Source organism: Hypomesus nipponensis, chromosome 11 (genome assembly GCF_054491055.1).
Source record: "Hypomesus nipponensis isolate SF chromosome 11, ASM5449105v1, whole genome shotgun sequence".
NCBI classification, from domain to species: domain Eukaryota; kingdom Metazoa; phylum Chordata; class Actinopteri; order Osmeriformes; family Osmeridae; genus Hypomesus; species Hypomesus nipponensis.
The window spans coordinates 12231940-12247223 of NC_140371.1; the positions used below are offsets into that span (position 1 = coordinate 12231940).

General features: G+C 39.9%; 2 protein-coding genes across 4 annotated transcripts; one reads left to right on the forward strand and one right to left on the reverse strand.

The window, feature by feature from the left end:
* Positions 1-1077: 1077 nt before the first annotated feature.
* Positions 1078-9286, forward strand: LOC146268137 (uncharacterized). Of its 2 annotated transcripts, none has more exons than XM_084710295.1 (5): positions 1078-1125; positions 2553-2652; positions 2850-2973; positions 3080-3255; positions 3420-9286. In XM_084710295.1, exons 2-5 carry the CDS (start codon positions 2650-2652, stop codon positions 8592-8594), a joined length of 5478 nt encoding a protein of 1825 aa, XP_084566421.1. In that variant the 5' UTR covers positions 1078-1125; positions 2553-2649; the 3' UTR covers positions 8595-9286. The 2 variants fall into 2 exon arrangements, with proteins under 2 accessions (XP_084566421.1, XP_084566420.1); XM_084710294.1 differs by having other exon boundaries at positions 1079-1125; positions 2583-2652.
* Positions 9287-9421: 135 nt separating this feature from the next.
* On the reverse strand, positions 9422-15204 carry edaradd (EDAR-associated death domain). 2 transcript variants are annotated; one of them, XM_084710296.1, is made up of 6 exons: positions 14293-14786; positions 11352-11410; positions 10987-11029; positions 10817-10887; positions 10662-10710; positions 9422-10514 (listed from the first exon to the last, which is right to left on the reverse strand). In XM_084710296.1, exons 1-6 carry the CDS (start codon positions 14348-14350, stop codon positions 10129-10131), a joined length of 666 nt encoding a protein of 221 aa, XP_084566422.1. In that variant the 5' UTR covers positions 14351-14786; the 3' UTR covers positions 9422-10128. The 2 variants fall into 2 exon arrangements, with proteins under 2 accessions (XP_084566422.1, XP_084566423.1); XM_084710297.1 differs by lacking the exon at positions 14293-14786 and adding an exon at positions 14850-15204 and having other exon boundaries at positions 9423-10514.
* Positions 15205-15284: the final 80 nt, after the last annotated feature.

Genomic DNA, 15284 nt, shown 5'->3' on the forward strand with positions numbered 1-15284 from the left:
CAGGGATATTGTGTTCTCTAAAACTATGTCTACTCTGTAAATGTATTCACCCTAAACATGAAAAAACAAAGCATTTATGACAAGGATGGTTCCACACAATGATTGCCCAGCATACAATTGTAAGGTTCTGAGTTATCTTGGTATTTGTTTTCTTGTTGCTTGTAAATGTTTTACTGATCTAGTGTCTACTGATGTAGTGATCTGGTGTTTTTCTCGGTTACATTCTGGGTTCTCCATTTTCTATGTTCAGTATGGTTGGAGGCGCTTGTTGGAGAACCCTATTTATGCAGTTCAGTTCCCCCATGTTCTTTGTGAGCTGGTGTTTTGTGTCTGCACAACATACTAAGCCTTCTAATCTAGCTAATTTAGATAGCCATTATGTGTTTTGACCTTGTAGCTGTTTTGTTTGACCAACCGTATATCTTTTCCAAAAAAAAAGGGTTTTGCCTGTACCTTTGCTATGGTTTTTGTATATATCGGCCTTGATATTCAGCCTGATTGACTCTGATTTTGCCTTGGTCTTTTGTATTTTTGCCTTGGCTTTTCCTGCAACAAAAATAAACAATGCACACTAAGGAACCATGCATGTTCATTACAACAATGGCCCTGATATGAATCAACTGTACCTCTTTGGGCACCCCAAAGCGTGGGCATTTTGATGATGGTTAAAATGGTTTGTTGTTTTGAATGTCGATGCTCTGTGTTGCTAGGTTTATGTTTTGCAATAATTTCAATTGTCTCTGTTTGCAAACCTGGTTCAGCCTGTTAAAGAGGAGTGGTGTGCTCTCCTTTCCCTCTCTCTATCTCACTCCCTTTCTCTCTTTCCTTCTCTATCTCCATCGATCCCTCTCTTATAAGTCAGTTCTTTCTCCCTCCCTCTTTCGACAGGTTTCGGCTGTCACCAGCCTTGAATGTGTATGACTATGAAAGACTTACGGATGGATGTGTGTGTGTTGGGGGGGGGGGCATAGTTCTAGGGGAGGTGTCCTGGTGTTGTTTAACCTGTTAATCGGGTTCAGGTGGCAGTCCAAAAGGCATTTAACTGTTGTCTCACACAAGTTAACAGCCTACGGTTCTGAGGAGACATCACTTGCTAGGTGGACGCATCTCTGGAAACATCACAAGGTGAGTCCAGACAATCATGAGCTCCATGGCCATTGGTTAAACCTTTCATTTTGGAAACAGTGATTTCACTTTATCATAAACTTAAAATAATCTGTTAGATTAAATGACAAAACAAAACATGTGCCTAATTGAATTGGTGATTGAGAAACATGACCACATTAAAACAATTCATCCAAATAAATTAAAACAGACTGAATAAAAGGTGCATTGTTATTGACCCTGCTTGTACAATTATTTTTGTTGGCAGTTAACCAAAGTTGTTCTGCTCTCTTGATGTAAAGTACCTATACTGATTCCACTTTAAGATTGTAATCATGGCTGTGCTGTCTACATATAGAGCTTGAATTATGTTCTAAATGTTGAACTTGAGATTTAAATATATTCTATATGTACCTCAAACAATGTAAATGTGGCAAGTGTGACAGCAGATTTGTTGCTTGCAAAGCTAATTTAAGTGCAGTTATCAAAGGTCAAAGACCTGTTTCCTGTTTTTGGGTTTAGAAAGATGGTAACTCAGTTAAATAAATTGTCTTTGCCTTAGCTAATTTGATTTTAGTGTGACTAGTAAGACTATGTATCCTATAGATATACAATTGAATGTGATTGTAGATTTGAAATTGTGTTTTGATTGTTTATGTGGCTGTTGTGAGCAAAATATTTTGGTATAGGCCGTTAATGGGCTTGAAGTTGAGTAAATGGCCGTTGTTGAAGTGGAGTTATGGTGCAGACAATGTACGTAGGACTTGCCAATGAACAAAACACTGGGATATAATTTACTGTTTTTGTTCATTTAATGCTTGAAATCTTTATTATTAGGCCATTAATTATAGACTACTGTACAAACTTTGAGATCCATAATGGATTTATATGGAAACCATTACATTTTGAGCACATGAAAATTCACAGAATGACCTGACAGTACTTGGAAACCAGATAGGGCTGCCTCTCTCTCTACCTGCTATCCACATCAGAATGCTGAAGCATTACACTGACATATAGGTCTGTGGATGTACGAGTTGTAGGTGTGGTTAGGGAGAGGTATGGCACTCATGCTCCATGCATCTCAACCGACTGGTTTTAGACACTTTCCCCTAAGCATCCTTCCAATGACCATACCTTGGATTCCTGAAGTGTGAGACTGTTTGTGGTTGAGACAGTGTTTGGGTGTATCAGTCAGTCTGTGCCAATAAACCAGCCGACCAGCCTGTTATAAAGAAAAATCAAATGACTTCAAACTTCGAATAATGGGATTTTTTTTCCTGTATAAATAACATCCAAATATGTTACTTAAGTTGTACCCTCTTTTCAAAATCAAGTGTGCAGGCCCCTTCATCAGCTATCTGGTGTTAGATCAAGATGTAGAAACTGCACTGCACTTCAGTAGATCCAGTTATGCATAAGTTTAACTTTTAGATTTATTGTGGAAGGCAATGCCTTTGTGCCTTTGTATTTTACAGATAAAGTGGACATTAAACTTGATATGACGAAGACGCAGATGTAACTATACTCACTAACTGAACAATCATGGTGAGTAGGTTTCTATTATGCAAGCAATGAAATAGAGACTAGTACGTATAACTGTTGTACCCAATCTCCACATTTTACTGTATAGGCCTAATAGTACACTCCCCTGCACACCATGATGAAAAAATACACCCAAGCACAATGTTCAATGTAGTGATTCTTAACACTAGACTAAATATCAAACGATTATCCTTAACCAGAACGGTGAAAGTCAAAAAGGAAGTTACTATGAAGGCCTAGTCCTTGAGGACTCTAAGGCAGGAGGAGTGGTCATCAAAGGAGTCACTGACCAAAACATTACAGCTAAGAGTGGTCTCAAATCAGGTAAAATTTGAAATATAATACAATGGAGCACTGGAATTATTACCTCTCAAGACCTTTTGATATAAGTCATTATATCATGTTTTCTTTTGTTTGTTTTTTATCTTAGGAGATGAGATTGTTGCTGCCACTATACACTTGGACCACCTCAATAAGGATGATGTATTAAAGATACTCAAGATCATTGAGCCTTATGACGAGAACATGAAAGTTCTGACAAAGCAGAACTTGAAAGCCAGTGTCAGCCTTGGTTCATTGAATGGTGATCTTGAAGATTTTGGGGGTGTAAGTTTCTCTGTATACAGTAAAAGTCTCAATCATATATTTAAGATACTACTATATGTGCTTTATTACTGTATGTACTTGTTTATATTAATAGTGTGTGTTGGTAAATACTTTGAGCTTTATACAGTACCACTTATATTCATTTGCTGTTTGCTTGTCTACAGATGCTCACGGATAGCAACAGCAGAGGTTTGAAGAGTCAAATCAATGTTCCTGGCTTGAATGGAGAATCACTAAGTGAAGCAAGGGGCCTGAAGGGATCCCAGTTTACAATGCCCACAGTTGGAATGGCTGGACCTAAGATTAAAGGAGCACCTCTGGATGGCACTCTGAGAGGCCCGGAGGTCAGTGCCTCTCCTCCACAACTTAGTACTCCAGAAGCCCTACTTGACATTGGGACACCTCAGGTAAAGACAGGTGGAATGAAATACAAGGCTCCAAAGTTCAAGATGCCCCACTTCAATCTGCCTCAAATGAAAGCAAAGCCACCAAAGGGAGACTTTAACTTATCTACAGATGTTGAAGTCCCTGCTGTTAGTGGAGACCTCCAGACACCTAATATGGCCCTTTCAGCTCCTAGAATGGAAATCAAAGCCCCTGGAGTAGATGTAAATGGGCCAGATGTGGATCTGGATACCTCCATAGAGGCACCCTCAGGTAAACTGAAGTTGCCAACTTTGGCAAAACCCAAATTCGGATTATCTGGGCCAAAAGTAAAGGCGCCACAGGTGAATGTAGATAGTGATCTGTCTGCACCTGCCGTTAGTGTTTCAGCTCCTGAGCTAGATTTACAAGGCACAGATTTAGACATTGAGGCTCCTTCTGGTAAATTTGTTTGGCCTCATCAAAAGTGGGGCAAACCTGGGTTAAAAGTTAAGGCACCTGATCTTGAGACACCAGGCATGGATCTCTCCACCCCAAACATTGAAGGTGAGATTATGGCACCAGATATTGACATCCAAGGTCCCAATGCTGACATTGAAGCTCCCTCTGGGAAACTAAAATTCCCAACACTGAAAAAGCCCAAGTTCAGGCTCCCAGGCCATAAGATTAAAGCCCCAGATGTTGATGTTAATGCAGATGTTAACCCTGAACTCAGTCTCCCTGACCTGAAACTTGGTGCAGAACTAGACTCTAATGATTTGGACTTCAGTTTGCCAAATGCAAATATAAAAGGCCCCAATGCAGATCTGAACACTCCTGATGTGGACATTGAGGCTCCATCTGGAAAGTTCAAGTTGTTCACACTAAAAAAGCCAAAATACAGACTGTCTGGACCAGATGTCAATGCTGATTTGTCTGGGCCTGATTTGAGTTTGTCCACCCCAAATATTGATGGAGAAATCAGTGCACCAAATGTTGATTTGAACTTACCAAAAGCTGGCCTGATAGGCCCTGATGTAGACATCAACACTCCAGATATTGACGTTAACCCCCCTTCTGGGAAATTCAAATGGCCCACCCTGAAAATGCCCAAACTGGGTAAAGTGAAAGGACCAGGCATTGATCTTGATGCTGATGTGGATGCACCTAAAATGGAGGGAGACATCACTGCTCCACATATAAATGCCAGTTTGCCTGATGCTGATATCCAAACCCCAGGTCTTGATATTGATGCTCCCTCTGGAAAATTCAAGTTTCCTAAAATCCATCTACCAAAATTTGGAACAAAAGTCAAAAGTCTAGACATTGATACCGATATTAAGACCCCAGATATAGATGTTAATGGACCTGAACTTGAATTGAACACACCAGACTTCTCTGCGCCAAAGATTGAAGGTACTGTCAATACTCAAGACCTACATGTCAGTGTACCAAATGCTAAACTAAATGCTCCTAAAGTTGACCTTCAAAGCACAGAGGCTGAAGTTCCATCAGGGAAATTCAAGTTTCCTAAAATGAAACTACCAACGTTTGGCTCATCAAGAGGGAAAGGACTCGACATTGATGCTGATGCTGACCTAAAGACCCCAGATTTGAATGTCTCTGTTCCTGATGCCAATGTACAACTGCCGTCTGCAGATGTGAAAGGGACTAATGTAGACATAAATCTTTCTGCTCCCAAAGTTGAAGGAGACTTGTCTGGAGCTGATTTAGACATTAATTTGCCCAAAGCAGACCTCAAAGGACCCAATGTAAATCTTCAAGCCCCAGATGTGGACCTTGAGGCACCCTCAGGCAAATTCCACATGCCAAAAATCAAACTGCCGAAATTCGGTCTTTCTGGACCAAAGGTGAAAGGTCCAGCTCTGGACGTCAGCACTGATCTGAAGGCTCCAGATGTTAATGTGAATTTACCAACAGCAGATGTCAAAGGTCTTGATGTTGATCTTAAGGCCCCAGACCTTAATCTCTCAGCTCCAACAATTGATGGAAACATTGCTGCTCCAGATCTCAAAGTGAGTTTGCCAACAGCTGACCTCAAAACCCCTGATGTTGCACTGAAGACTCCACAACTCAACCTTTCAGCCCCAGAAATAAAAGGAGATGTCTCTGCACCCAATGTTGATTTTAATTTGCCCAAAGCAGACCTCAAAGGACCCGATGTTAATCTTCAAGCTCCAGATGTGGACCTTGAGGCACCCTCGGGCAAATTCCACATGCCAAAAATCAAACTGCCGAAATTCGGTCTATCTGGACCAAAGGTGAAAGGTCCAGCTCTGGACGTCAGCACTGATCTGAAGGCTCCAGATGTTAATGTGAATTTACCTACAGCAGATGTCAAAGGTCTTGATGTTGATCTTAAGGCCCTAGATCTAAATCTCTCAGCTCCAACAATTGACGGAAACATTGCTGCTCCAGATCTCAAAGTGAGTTTGCCAACAGCTGACCTCAAAACCCCTGATGTTGCACTGAAGACTCCACAACTCAACCTTTCTGCCCCCGAAATCAAAGGAGATGTCTCTGGGCCTAATGTAGACATTAGTTTGCCCAAAGCAGACCTCAAAGGACCTGATGTTAATCTTCAAGCCCCAGATGTTGATCTTGAGGCACCCTCAGGGAAATTCCAATTGCCAAAAATCAAACTGCCAAAATTCGGTCTATCTGGACCAAGGGTGAAAGGTCCAGCTCTGGATGTCAGCCCTGATCTGAAGGCTCCAGATGTTAATGTGAATTTACCAACAGCAGATGTCAAAGGCATTGATGTTGATCTTAAGGCCCCAGACCTCAATCTCTCAGCTCCAACAATTGACGGAAACATTGCTGCTCCAGATCTCAAAGTGAATTTGCCAACAGCTGACCTCAAAACCCCTGATGTTGCACTGAAGACTCCACAACTCAACCTTTCTTCCCCAGAAATCAAAGGAGATGTCTCTGGGCCTAATGTAGACATTAGTTTGCCCAAAGCAGACCTCAAAGGACCTGACGTAAATCTTCAAGCCCCAGATGTTGATCTTGATGCACCCTCAGGCAAATTCCAATTGCCCAAAATTAAACTGCCAAAGTTCGGTCTATCTGGACCAAGGGTGAAAGGTCCAGCTCTGGACGTCAGCACTGATCTGAAGGCTCCAGATGTTAATGTGAATTTACCAACAGCAGATGTCAAAGGTCTTGATGTTGATCTTAAGGCCCTAGATCTAAATCTCTCAGCTCCAACAATTGACGGAAACATTGCTGCTCCAGATCTCAAAGTGAATTTGCCAACAGCTGACCTCAAAACCCCTGATGTTGCACTGAAGACTCCACAACTCAACCTTTCTGCCCCAGAAATCAAAGGAGATGTCTCTGGGCCTAATGTAGACATTAGTTTGCCCAAAGCAGACCTCAAAGGACCTGACGTAAATCTTCAAGCCCCAGATGTTGATCTTGATGCACCCTCAGGCAAATTCCAATTGCCCAAAATTAAACTGCCAAAGTTCGGTCTATCTGGACCAAGGGTGAAAGGTCCAGCTCTGGACGTCAGCACTGATCTGAAGGCTCCAGATGTTAATGTGAATTTACCAACCACAGACGTCAAAGGCCTTGATGTTGATCTTAAGGCCCCAAATCTAAATCTCTCAGCTCCAACAATTGACGGAAACATTGCTGCTCCAGATCTCAAAGTGAATTTGCCAACAGCTGACCTTAAAGCCCCTGATGTTGCACTGAAGACTCCACAACTCAACCTTTCTGCCCCCGAAATCAAAGGAGATGTCTCTGGGCCTAATGTAGACATTAGTTTGCCCAAAGCAGACCTCAAAGGACCTGATGTAAATCTTCAAGCCCCAGATGTTGACCTTGATGCACCCTCAGGCAAATTCCAATTGCCCAAAATTAAACTGCCAAAATTCGGTCTATCTGGACCAAAGGTGAAAGGTCCAGCTCTGGACGTCAGCCCTGATCTGAAGGCTCCAGATGTTAATGTGAATTTGCCAACAGCAGATGTCAAAGGTCTTGATGTTGATCTTAAGGCCCCAGACCTTAATCTCTCAGCTCCAACAATTGACGGAAACATTGCTGCTCCAGATCTCAAAGTGAATTTGCCAACAGCTGACCTCAAAGCCCCTGACGTTGCACTGAAGACTCCACAACTCAACCTTTCTGCCCCAGAAATACAAGGAGAGGTCTCTGGGCCTAATATAGATTTTAGTTTGCCCAAAGCAGACCTCAAAGGACCTGATCTTCAAGCGCCAGACCTCCATCTCTCAGCTCCAACAATTGACGGAAACATTGCTGCTCCAGATCTCAAAGTGAAAATGCCTACAGCAGAAGTAAAGGGAGAGAATAATATATCTCGAAGTGGTGAAGCCAGTCTTCAAAATTCATATTCACCAGATCCCCCAAAAAGTACATCCAAATGGTTAACCAGGTGGAGTTTAGACGAAAAAGAGGAGGCTTCTGCCTCAGAAACTGAAGGAAGTATGAGTGAGGATGAAACTGAAAACGATTTGTCTAACATTGAGGTGGAAATTCCCAAGTTTAAATTCCACAGACTACCAACACACAGCACTGAAAACCTTACAGAATCTATCGGAGTCTTCAATTTGGACACAATAAGTCCAAAAATTAAAGGTTACTTTAGACCAGATGCTGGCGTCACTTTGCCAAAAGTGTGTGGACCGACAAATCAGGGAAAGAAGGGCACTTCACCCTCCGGTCCTATTGACATAATGGAGCGACTTCGATTGTCTAAAGCAAAAACTGCTACAGTTAATGTTTCACAGCCTGAAGTGAAAAGTGATCTTCACCTGGCAGGGGACGTCACCACTCCTAACCTTGCTGTAGGCTCCACTACAGATACAGTCAAAATCGCAAAATCTGAGTTTGGAATCAATGTGAATTCTCCTGAAAACTCATCAGAGCGTAACGATATTATGTCAAGAAGCCTCTCAAACATGCTTGGCCTAAACATTAATTAAAGATCCAGATGCTGATTCATTTTAGTTCCAAACTTTGTGAGTCCAAATGTCCAAATGGAACTTGTTTGGCTAACAATTTCAAGCCACCATGACAAAGTCATTTTTGTGACCTAGAATGCATAACCTTTTTGAAAGTGTCTATTCATGAGTAGTTACAACACGGTAGATATTTGTGACATCTTCAAACAGTAAAATAAAACACAATATTAAGTTGCTGATTAAGATGGACTGTAAACATGGGCTATTACAGCTTAATACAACACTTTTTACACTGTCAAATATGTTGTGTATGACAGGGATCACCACCTAATGGACCTTGTTTGTTACTATGTAAAATTAGAAAGTAGTATTTTAATATTTGTAAATACATTTACCAAACACACTAATGTTGTACTTCTGCAGTGTCTTGAGATAAGTTCAAAGCTTAATGATGGAATAAATAACTTCATTCCTGATCTTGTGTGTGAAAACTCTATTTAAATGCTACATTTATTGAAATACCTGTCTACCTGTATGTTTATTATTTTTTAAGAAATATATCAGCATTGAATGTGATTCAGTTCAGTGTTTACCTTTGAAGGCAATCTGAGTGAAATATATAATTTTGTATATTAAGTGATGGCAAATTTATTATTGTATACAGGATGATGTAATTTAGCATTTGTTCTGTTAAATAAAGTACTCTGTCGATTCTTTTGCCTCCATATTTCTATATTTTGTACCAGAGCTGCTTTACTATAGATAGCCATATTGAGTATTCATAAAAGAATACAATGCTAAAACTGAACATGTATTATGTACTATGAATACAATGCAGTCATTTGCGATAATTTAATTATACTATTAGAGCAAAATTAGACCAGTCAACTTTTCATATGGTATTTAAAGAAACAGAAATGTTGATTGTCTTTCCAAAAGTTAAATGACTGGATCTATTGTACTTGAACAAAACCCCAAAAGAAGCAAAACACTTAAATAATCTGCATTTTTTCATGATATGCAACATTACATCCTCTCTGATTTAATTAACTAAACTATAACATTTTAAAAATTAAAAATCACCTAAAGCAAACAATTAACTCATGACCAAACCAAAATTAACACTGGAAATAAAGTTTTTCCCAGCTGGCCATGTCAGGAACACAAGGGTTAGTTATATTCCTAATATTGCTACAAAAACTAGACAGGTTGATTGAGACCATGAAAACAAATATGAGCACAATGGCAAGACATTTCACTTAGTATAGTTTACTACCTTTTCAATAAACTCCGCAGGAGTCAAACCTTCCCTATTTCTGCTAATCACTGATTGTTATGCAAATCTCTGACCACAACATATCTATGTCCCTTTGTTATTTCCTATTCAACAAAGTGAAGAGCAAAATGAAAGAAAAAAAATCTGCCTGTTCTCAGACTTGGATGTGATCTTACCAAATCCAATTCTGATAGGAAACATAGCTGTAAGATGATTTGGTTTCAACACAATCTGAATTTATGCTGGAAGCAGGGAGTAGGCGGGGAGGGGCAAATAACTTTAATGAGCCTGTTGCCAGCGTGAAGGCCAGTCATTCTTCATCCAGCGCTGAAGAAGCTGCAGCACATCAATGCGCTGGTAGTGACGGCAAAGGTCAGTGAGTTCAGTGACTGTCTTCTGGTTGTAGCGTAGCAGAAACTCCTGTGTAGGGCTGTGGCACATAGATCCCTGGGTCCGGTGCTCCAGCATGGTCAGTTCATCATAGCTCATACCCCAGCGACTGGCAAAGTTCTTCCAGTTCTTGACAGTGCAGTGGTTGGGGTCCAGTTTCAGACGGAGTAGATCCAGCAAGTCTTTGTCGTTCATCAGGTCACTTATCTTGGGTGGTGGGACTGAGTAACAGCACTTGTCACAGGGGTTCAGGAACTGTGGTTCTTTAGAGAAGTCTGTAAAGCAGAGGGAAAACCAATTTATAGTTACTCAGTGTTTGCTCATGAGTACATTAATGGTTTGACAACAATCTATAAATATTTTAGACATGTCAGTACGTAGTCCTCAACCCTGTATTTTACTTTTTATCTTGATTGATTTACCTGGTGAAATTGACCCTGTGCAGATACAATCTAGTCCATTTTCCACTGGCTGCAATAGGTGGGAGGGATGGTCAACATATCAGTGTAGAATTGCAATTCCTGGTCAAGATTTATGAACCACCTTATTCAAGGTGGACTTGAAGAGGACTATTTACCTGTCTTATTCTGTCTGAATGAGGTATAAGGTATCCAGGAGGCATGGAACTTAGCTGCAGTGTCACTGTATCTGGAAGGAACAATTAACTGGATGAGGGAATGCCCCCCATCACAATGTAAAGATACGCACATTGTGTGACTGTATGTTACAGACATTCTGATGCTCTACCTTTAGGTTCTGTAACCTGAACTGGATAGTTGGACTTCAGGGACTGAAAAATAAAATGGAATCAGAATACAGGAGAATGGGAGCAAAATTATGTGGTAACTATTCATTATTGTTAATACACTATTCAATCTGTGTAGGGAAATGTCCATAAAAAGTTTTCAGCCAAAAAGGATGCTTGCTCCAACTTGTTTCTTAATAAATTACTGGTTCTATGAAACATAGTACATCAAGCTTACTACAGCAATGTTTCAATGGCTTCATAAAACTTTTTCGAGGAACTGCATTCAATTTATAAATGCTTTACTTGATACAAGGCAGAAAGTTTACTTTGCTCTACTATACGTTCTGAACAATTTAAAACTTACCATTTCTGGCATAAAACTGCTAGTATCAGTGTCCTCCACTGGTTCTACAGATATTCTATCTGTGAAGACCAAGCAGACATAACACCTCTGTTACAATGCCGACAACCTCAATGCATACAGTTTGGTATGGAGGTACATTTGTGTCTTATTGAGAGAAAAACCTTTTTCTTTTCAATCCAAAATAATTTCTTATTATTATTCTGAAACCAAAACAAAGCTTCAGAGTAAAAAACAAAAATATTTTGAAAAATGCTATCATCCACACTCCATTTTGGCAAGACTGTCCCCATTTGCTTGCAGTACTATCATTGCAGAGTGCTAAATCACACACTTGTTATTCTCAAACTAACCAAAAGAAAGGCTTAACAGTATTGGTCCATTGGTTATTTTGAAACCTCGGTTTTTGTTTCAGAAAGGAACCAACGTTTTTGTTTCAGAAAGAAACCAAAACTTTCTGATCAAAAAGAAAAAGGTTTTGCTCTCATCAAGAAGACACAAATGCACCTCCATAGTTTGGTTTGTTGCTTTATGTTATTTAAGACAGTGTTAACCTACATTTTGAGGGTCACCTAGAACTGTTTAAACATATGTCAAGAACCACACATTGATTAGTTGAGAGAAGCACAAAGCACCGCTTTCAGGACTAGAAAATAATTGTGCAAGGCCACATGGGTCTCTATCAGTCAACGTCACTGTGAAGCCATTGTGTGAGACCAGAGGGCTCTAAATAAAGCGTCAGCTCTGGCCTTTCTTCAGTTACACTCCATGACGTTAACACCTTACTTCCCTTGTATGTGAAGCTTGGATAAGAAAATGCAATAAATTAAACCAAGATGGTAACTGCAATATTAATGTAGCAAGTCCAGTCCAGAAACAGGCTTCCGGGCTAAACCTACAACATTGTACTATAGACTAGTTGCATTCTGGGTGAGAATACTCATTTCACCTCAACGTATATGAGCATTTCCCTAAAATATTTGTAAGTGTCTCATATACTCGAGTTGTTCAAGGTTCCTGTCATCTATCCTGTTAACTATGACTCAAAGTGTATTCCTACAACTCCCACAAGTTTGGAGGTATCGTGACGTCTGTTGTTTTGAGGGGGTGGATATTTTCGAAGAAAGGTAAAAAAAGAATAATGTCTCACGGTATTTTTGTATTCAAACTGTAAACATGATCTACAAGACACACTGTAGTGTGGGGTGGTGTACATACAACTATGTTATGTTTTTCTCCACTGTGTCACAAACTACATAGATACTGAGAATGTAGCTTTTGCTTTCCTAAGTGGAAAAGACTATGGTAATAACTGCAACAACACTGTACAGGTTACTTACATAAGACCTTATACAGCACAAGATGGGAATACAATAAATTCATTTTTGTGCAACAACAACAACAGTGGAAACTACAAAGATGTACCACTGTCCTCTAGAAATATTCTAGAAATATTCTTGCATGGCATAGCCCAGTGTTTGAAAATTTGGGGAACATTTCTTGATATCATTCCATCTTGAACCAGTCATTGGTAAATTCTCAGACTCACAAAACACACTGTATAGTATCAGGCCCAAGCATATCTCAGTTTGTTGGAGTCACATATAATCAACTAAAGCAGAGCCTCTAGATCTGTTGTGCATTGTTTCTGTCTCAGAGGGAATGTACGGGCATGTACCTGCTCGTCCTGGATGAAATAGAAAGAGATGAAATAGAAACCACATCATAATATATTGCTCAGGGCCGCAATTCCACACAGATGAACCTAGATTTTCTCCTTTCTGACCACCCATACCCTGTATGAAAGGATGACTAGAGTTTCAAAGCTATTCATCAGACTGTGTGCATTTGGTGTGCAGCAACTAAACATGCTTTTTTCCACACATGGTTTGAACTGAATGGCATGCTAATACTTGACTCAATCCATTGAATACCCACTGCTAAAGCAAAGATTTACATTGTCATGTCTTTGCATGATCGTTGGTGTTAGGTGTGTGTGTGTGTATGTGTGTGTGTGTGTGTGTGTGTGTGTGGGGGGGGGGGGCAGAGAAAGAGTGCTCAAGCATTTAAATGAATTAGTGTACATTTGATTAAAAAAAGTGTGCTATCAATCTAGTGAGACACACAAAATCCCCAATTGCTATTTATCTGATAGAATGTACTCTGAAGACTGTTGAAATGTGTTGAAATGAAAATATCCAACTATAGTTACTTTAGTTAGTAATAAACTATAACTTTGACTATAGTTAGTTAAAAGCCACAACACTGGATTCACTTTCATCGACAAAAACAAGTTATTTAGGCTTATAACTAATTTTGGACAATTTGAACAAAGTGTTGAAAAGCTAAAAAGTAAAGTTTATCAGTATAATGACCATTGGTACCCTTCACCAGCAGCCTAGAACACATATAACTGCAATCCAGACAATGTAAACGCCTAAGGAAGTTAACCTACTCCAATTTAGCCCTACATCTGTAGGCTATGACAATGACAATGGACCAGTTCTGCCCCACTTCGACTGTACATGAACAGCTCTTGATGAGTCGCTTGGATTACTGTGTTCTAGATTACGTATGATTTGGAGTCTATCAACGTTAACGGTTTTTTCTGCAATTCACTACAGACCATAGGCTACATAAACGAATTTGTAGTTTCATTTTAATATATATGGTATGGTAAACATGGTGAGATAAACATCGAAATTATCCTACTAATTTTATCCTCAAAGAAATGGTCCATTTAGGCTATAGGACATTAAGGGTAAAATGACTTTACAAATAATAATTATATCAAAACATTTCCTTTAGACAAATTGCACAAAATAGCCTTTGTGTTTGGCCTTAAGACCCCAATAGCCAACTTAATTCACAGGATCAGTAAATGGGATCATAAAGAAAGATGGTATGCAAGGTTAGTCCATAGTTATTAATTTCTCCAACTTACCAAATGTCTCCTGAAAAGCCTTCAAGCTGGTCATCTTTACACCAATAGATTCACACATATGAGAACAGTCAATTAAGCTAATATGAAAAATAATAACGAATAAATAACTGTTTTGCGTAGAGATGTTGCCACTGCCACACAAAAGACTGGACCTGTGCCTGTGTTGAGAAGCGGAAGTTATGCAAATGATGTGTTAGCTAAGGAAAAAGTTTTTAGTTCGGTTTCTGAGAACTTCCCTCCCTGTGGTTAAAACGAAGCCGCAGGTTAGACAAGTCCAGGTCCGCTTGTCTCTACCTCTCCTTACAGTATTCTGACGTCCTTGTCTTACTACGTGGGCTTATTCAAATGCCACGCTAATAAACAAATCAGTAGGGCTACAACATTTTAGTAAACCGACAAACCTTATGTACTTGTGAATAGCCTATAATTGTTTGCTACCATTTGATTAGACGAGAACCCGGACGATCATGTGCACTTCGGGAATTAACTCGACTGCCAAGACCACAGAGGGCTAGTAGCCTATGTGCTATGGGCCTTTATTATCGATATTTGCCTACCTGCAGTGCTCTTTCCAACGTGACCTTTACTTTTTTTCTATCAATAATAGGTAGGCTACGTGAATCATTTCACTGCCAAGTGGAGAGGTCCCATTTGCAGACCTCATGTGACAGTTTGCTGCCACCTGCTGTAGCCCAAGAAACAGCTGAGAAACAGACGCATCACAATTCGAGTCAAGGGAGGTCTGCAATTTACACTTGGATACTTAGGTATGCCTACTGTTTAGGCTATTAATGTGGGCAAAACCTTTCAAAGTTTGTTTAAAATAAAGAACATATTATCGGCATGTTGGTTTTTTAAGTAATCCTTCAATGCGGATGCAGACACTGTTTAACAGAGCACTGGCTATGCCATAAAGTTTTAGAGGATTGGAGGGAAACGTAGGCTATTCTGACTACAAGTAAAATGAAGCGTTTTATCATTTATACATACAG

Coding starts and splice junctions, on each gene's coding strand:
- LOC146268137 (XM_084710295.1), top strand. Junction 2,974..3,079: donor TAAGAGTGGTCTCAAATCAG/GTAAAATTTGAA, acceptor TTTTTATCTTAG/GAGATGAGATTGTTGCTGCC. Junction 3,256..3,419: donor ATCTTGAAGATTTTGGGGGT/GTAAGTTTCTCT, acceptor GCTTGTCTACAG/ATGCTCACGGATAGCAACAG.
- edaradd (XM_084710296.1), bottom strand. CDS start 14,350: ATGTGTGAATCTATTGGTGTAAAGATGACCAGCTTGAAGGCTTTTCAG. Junction 11,030..11,351: donor GCAGTTTTATGCCAGAAATG/GTAAGTTTTAAA, acceptor TTTATTTTTCAG/TCCCTGAAGTCCAACTATCC. Junction 10,711..10,816: donor ATTCAGACAGAATAAGACAG/GTAAATAGTCCT, acceptor CACCTATTGCAG/CCAGTGGAAAATGGACTAGA.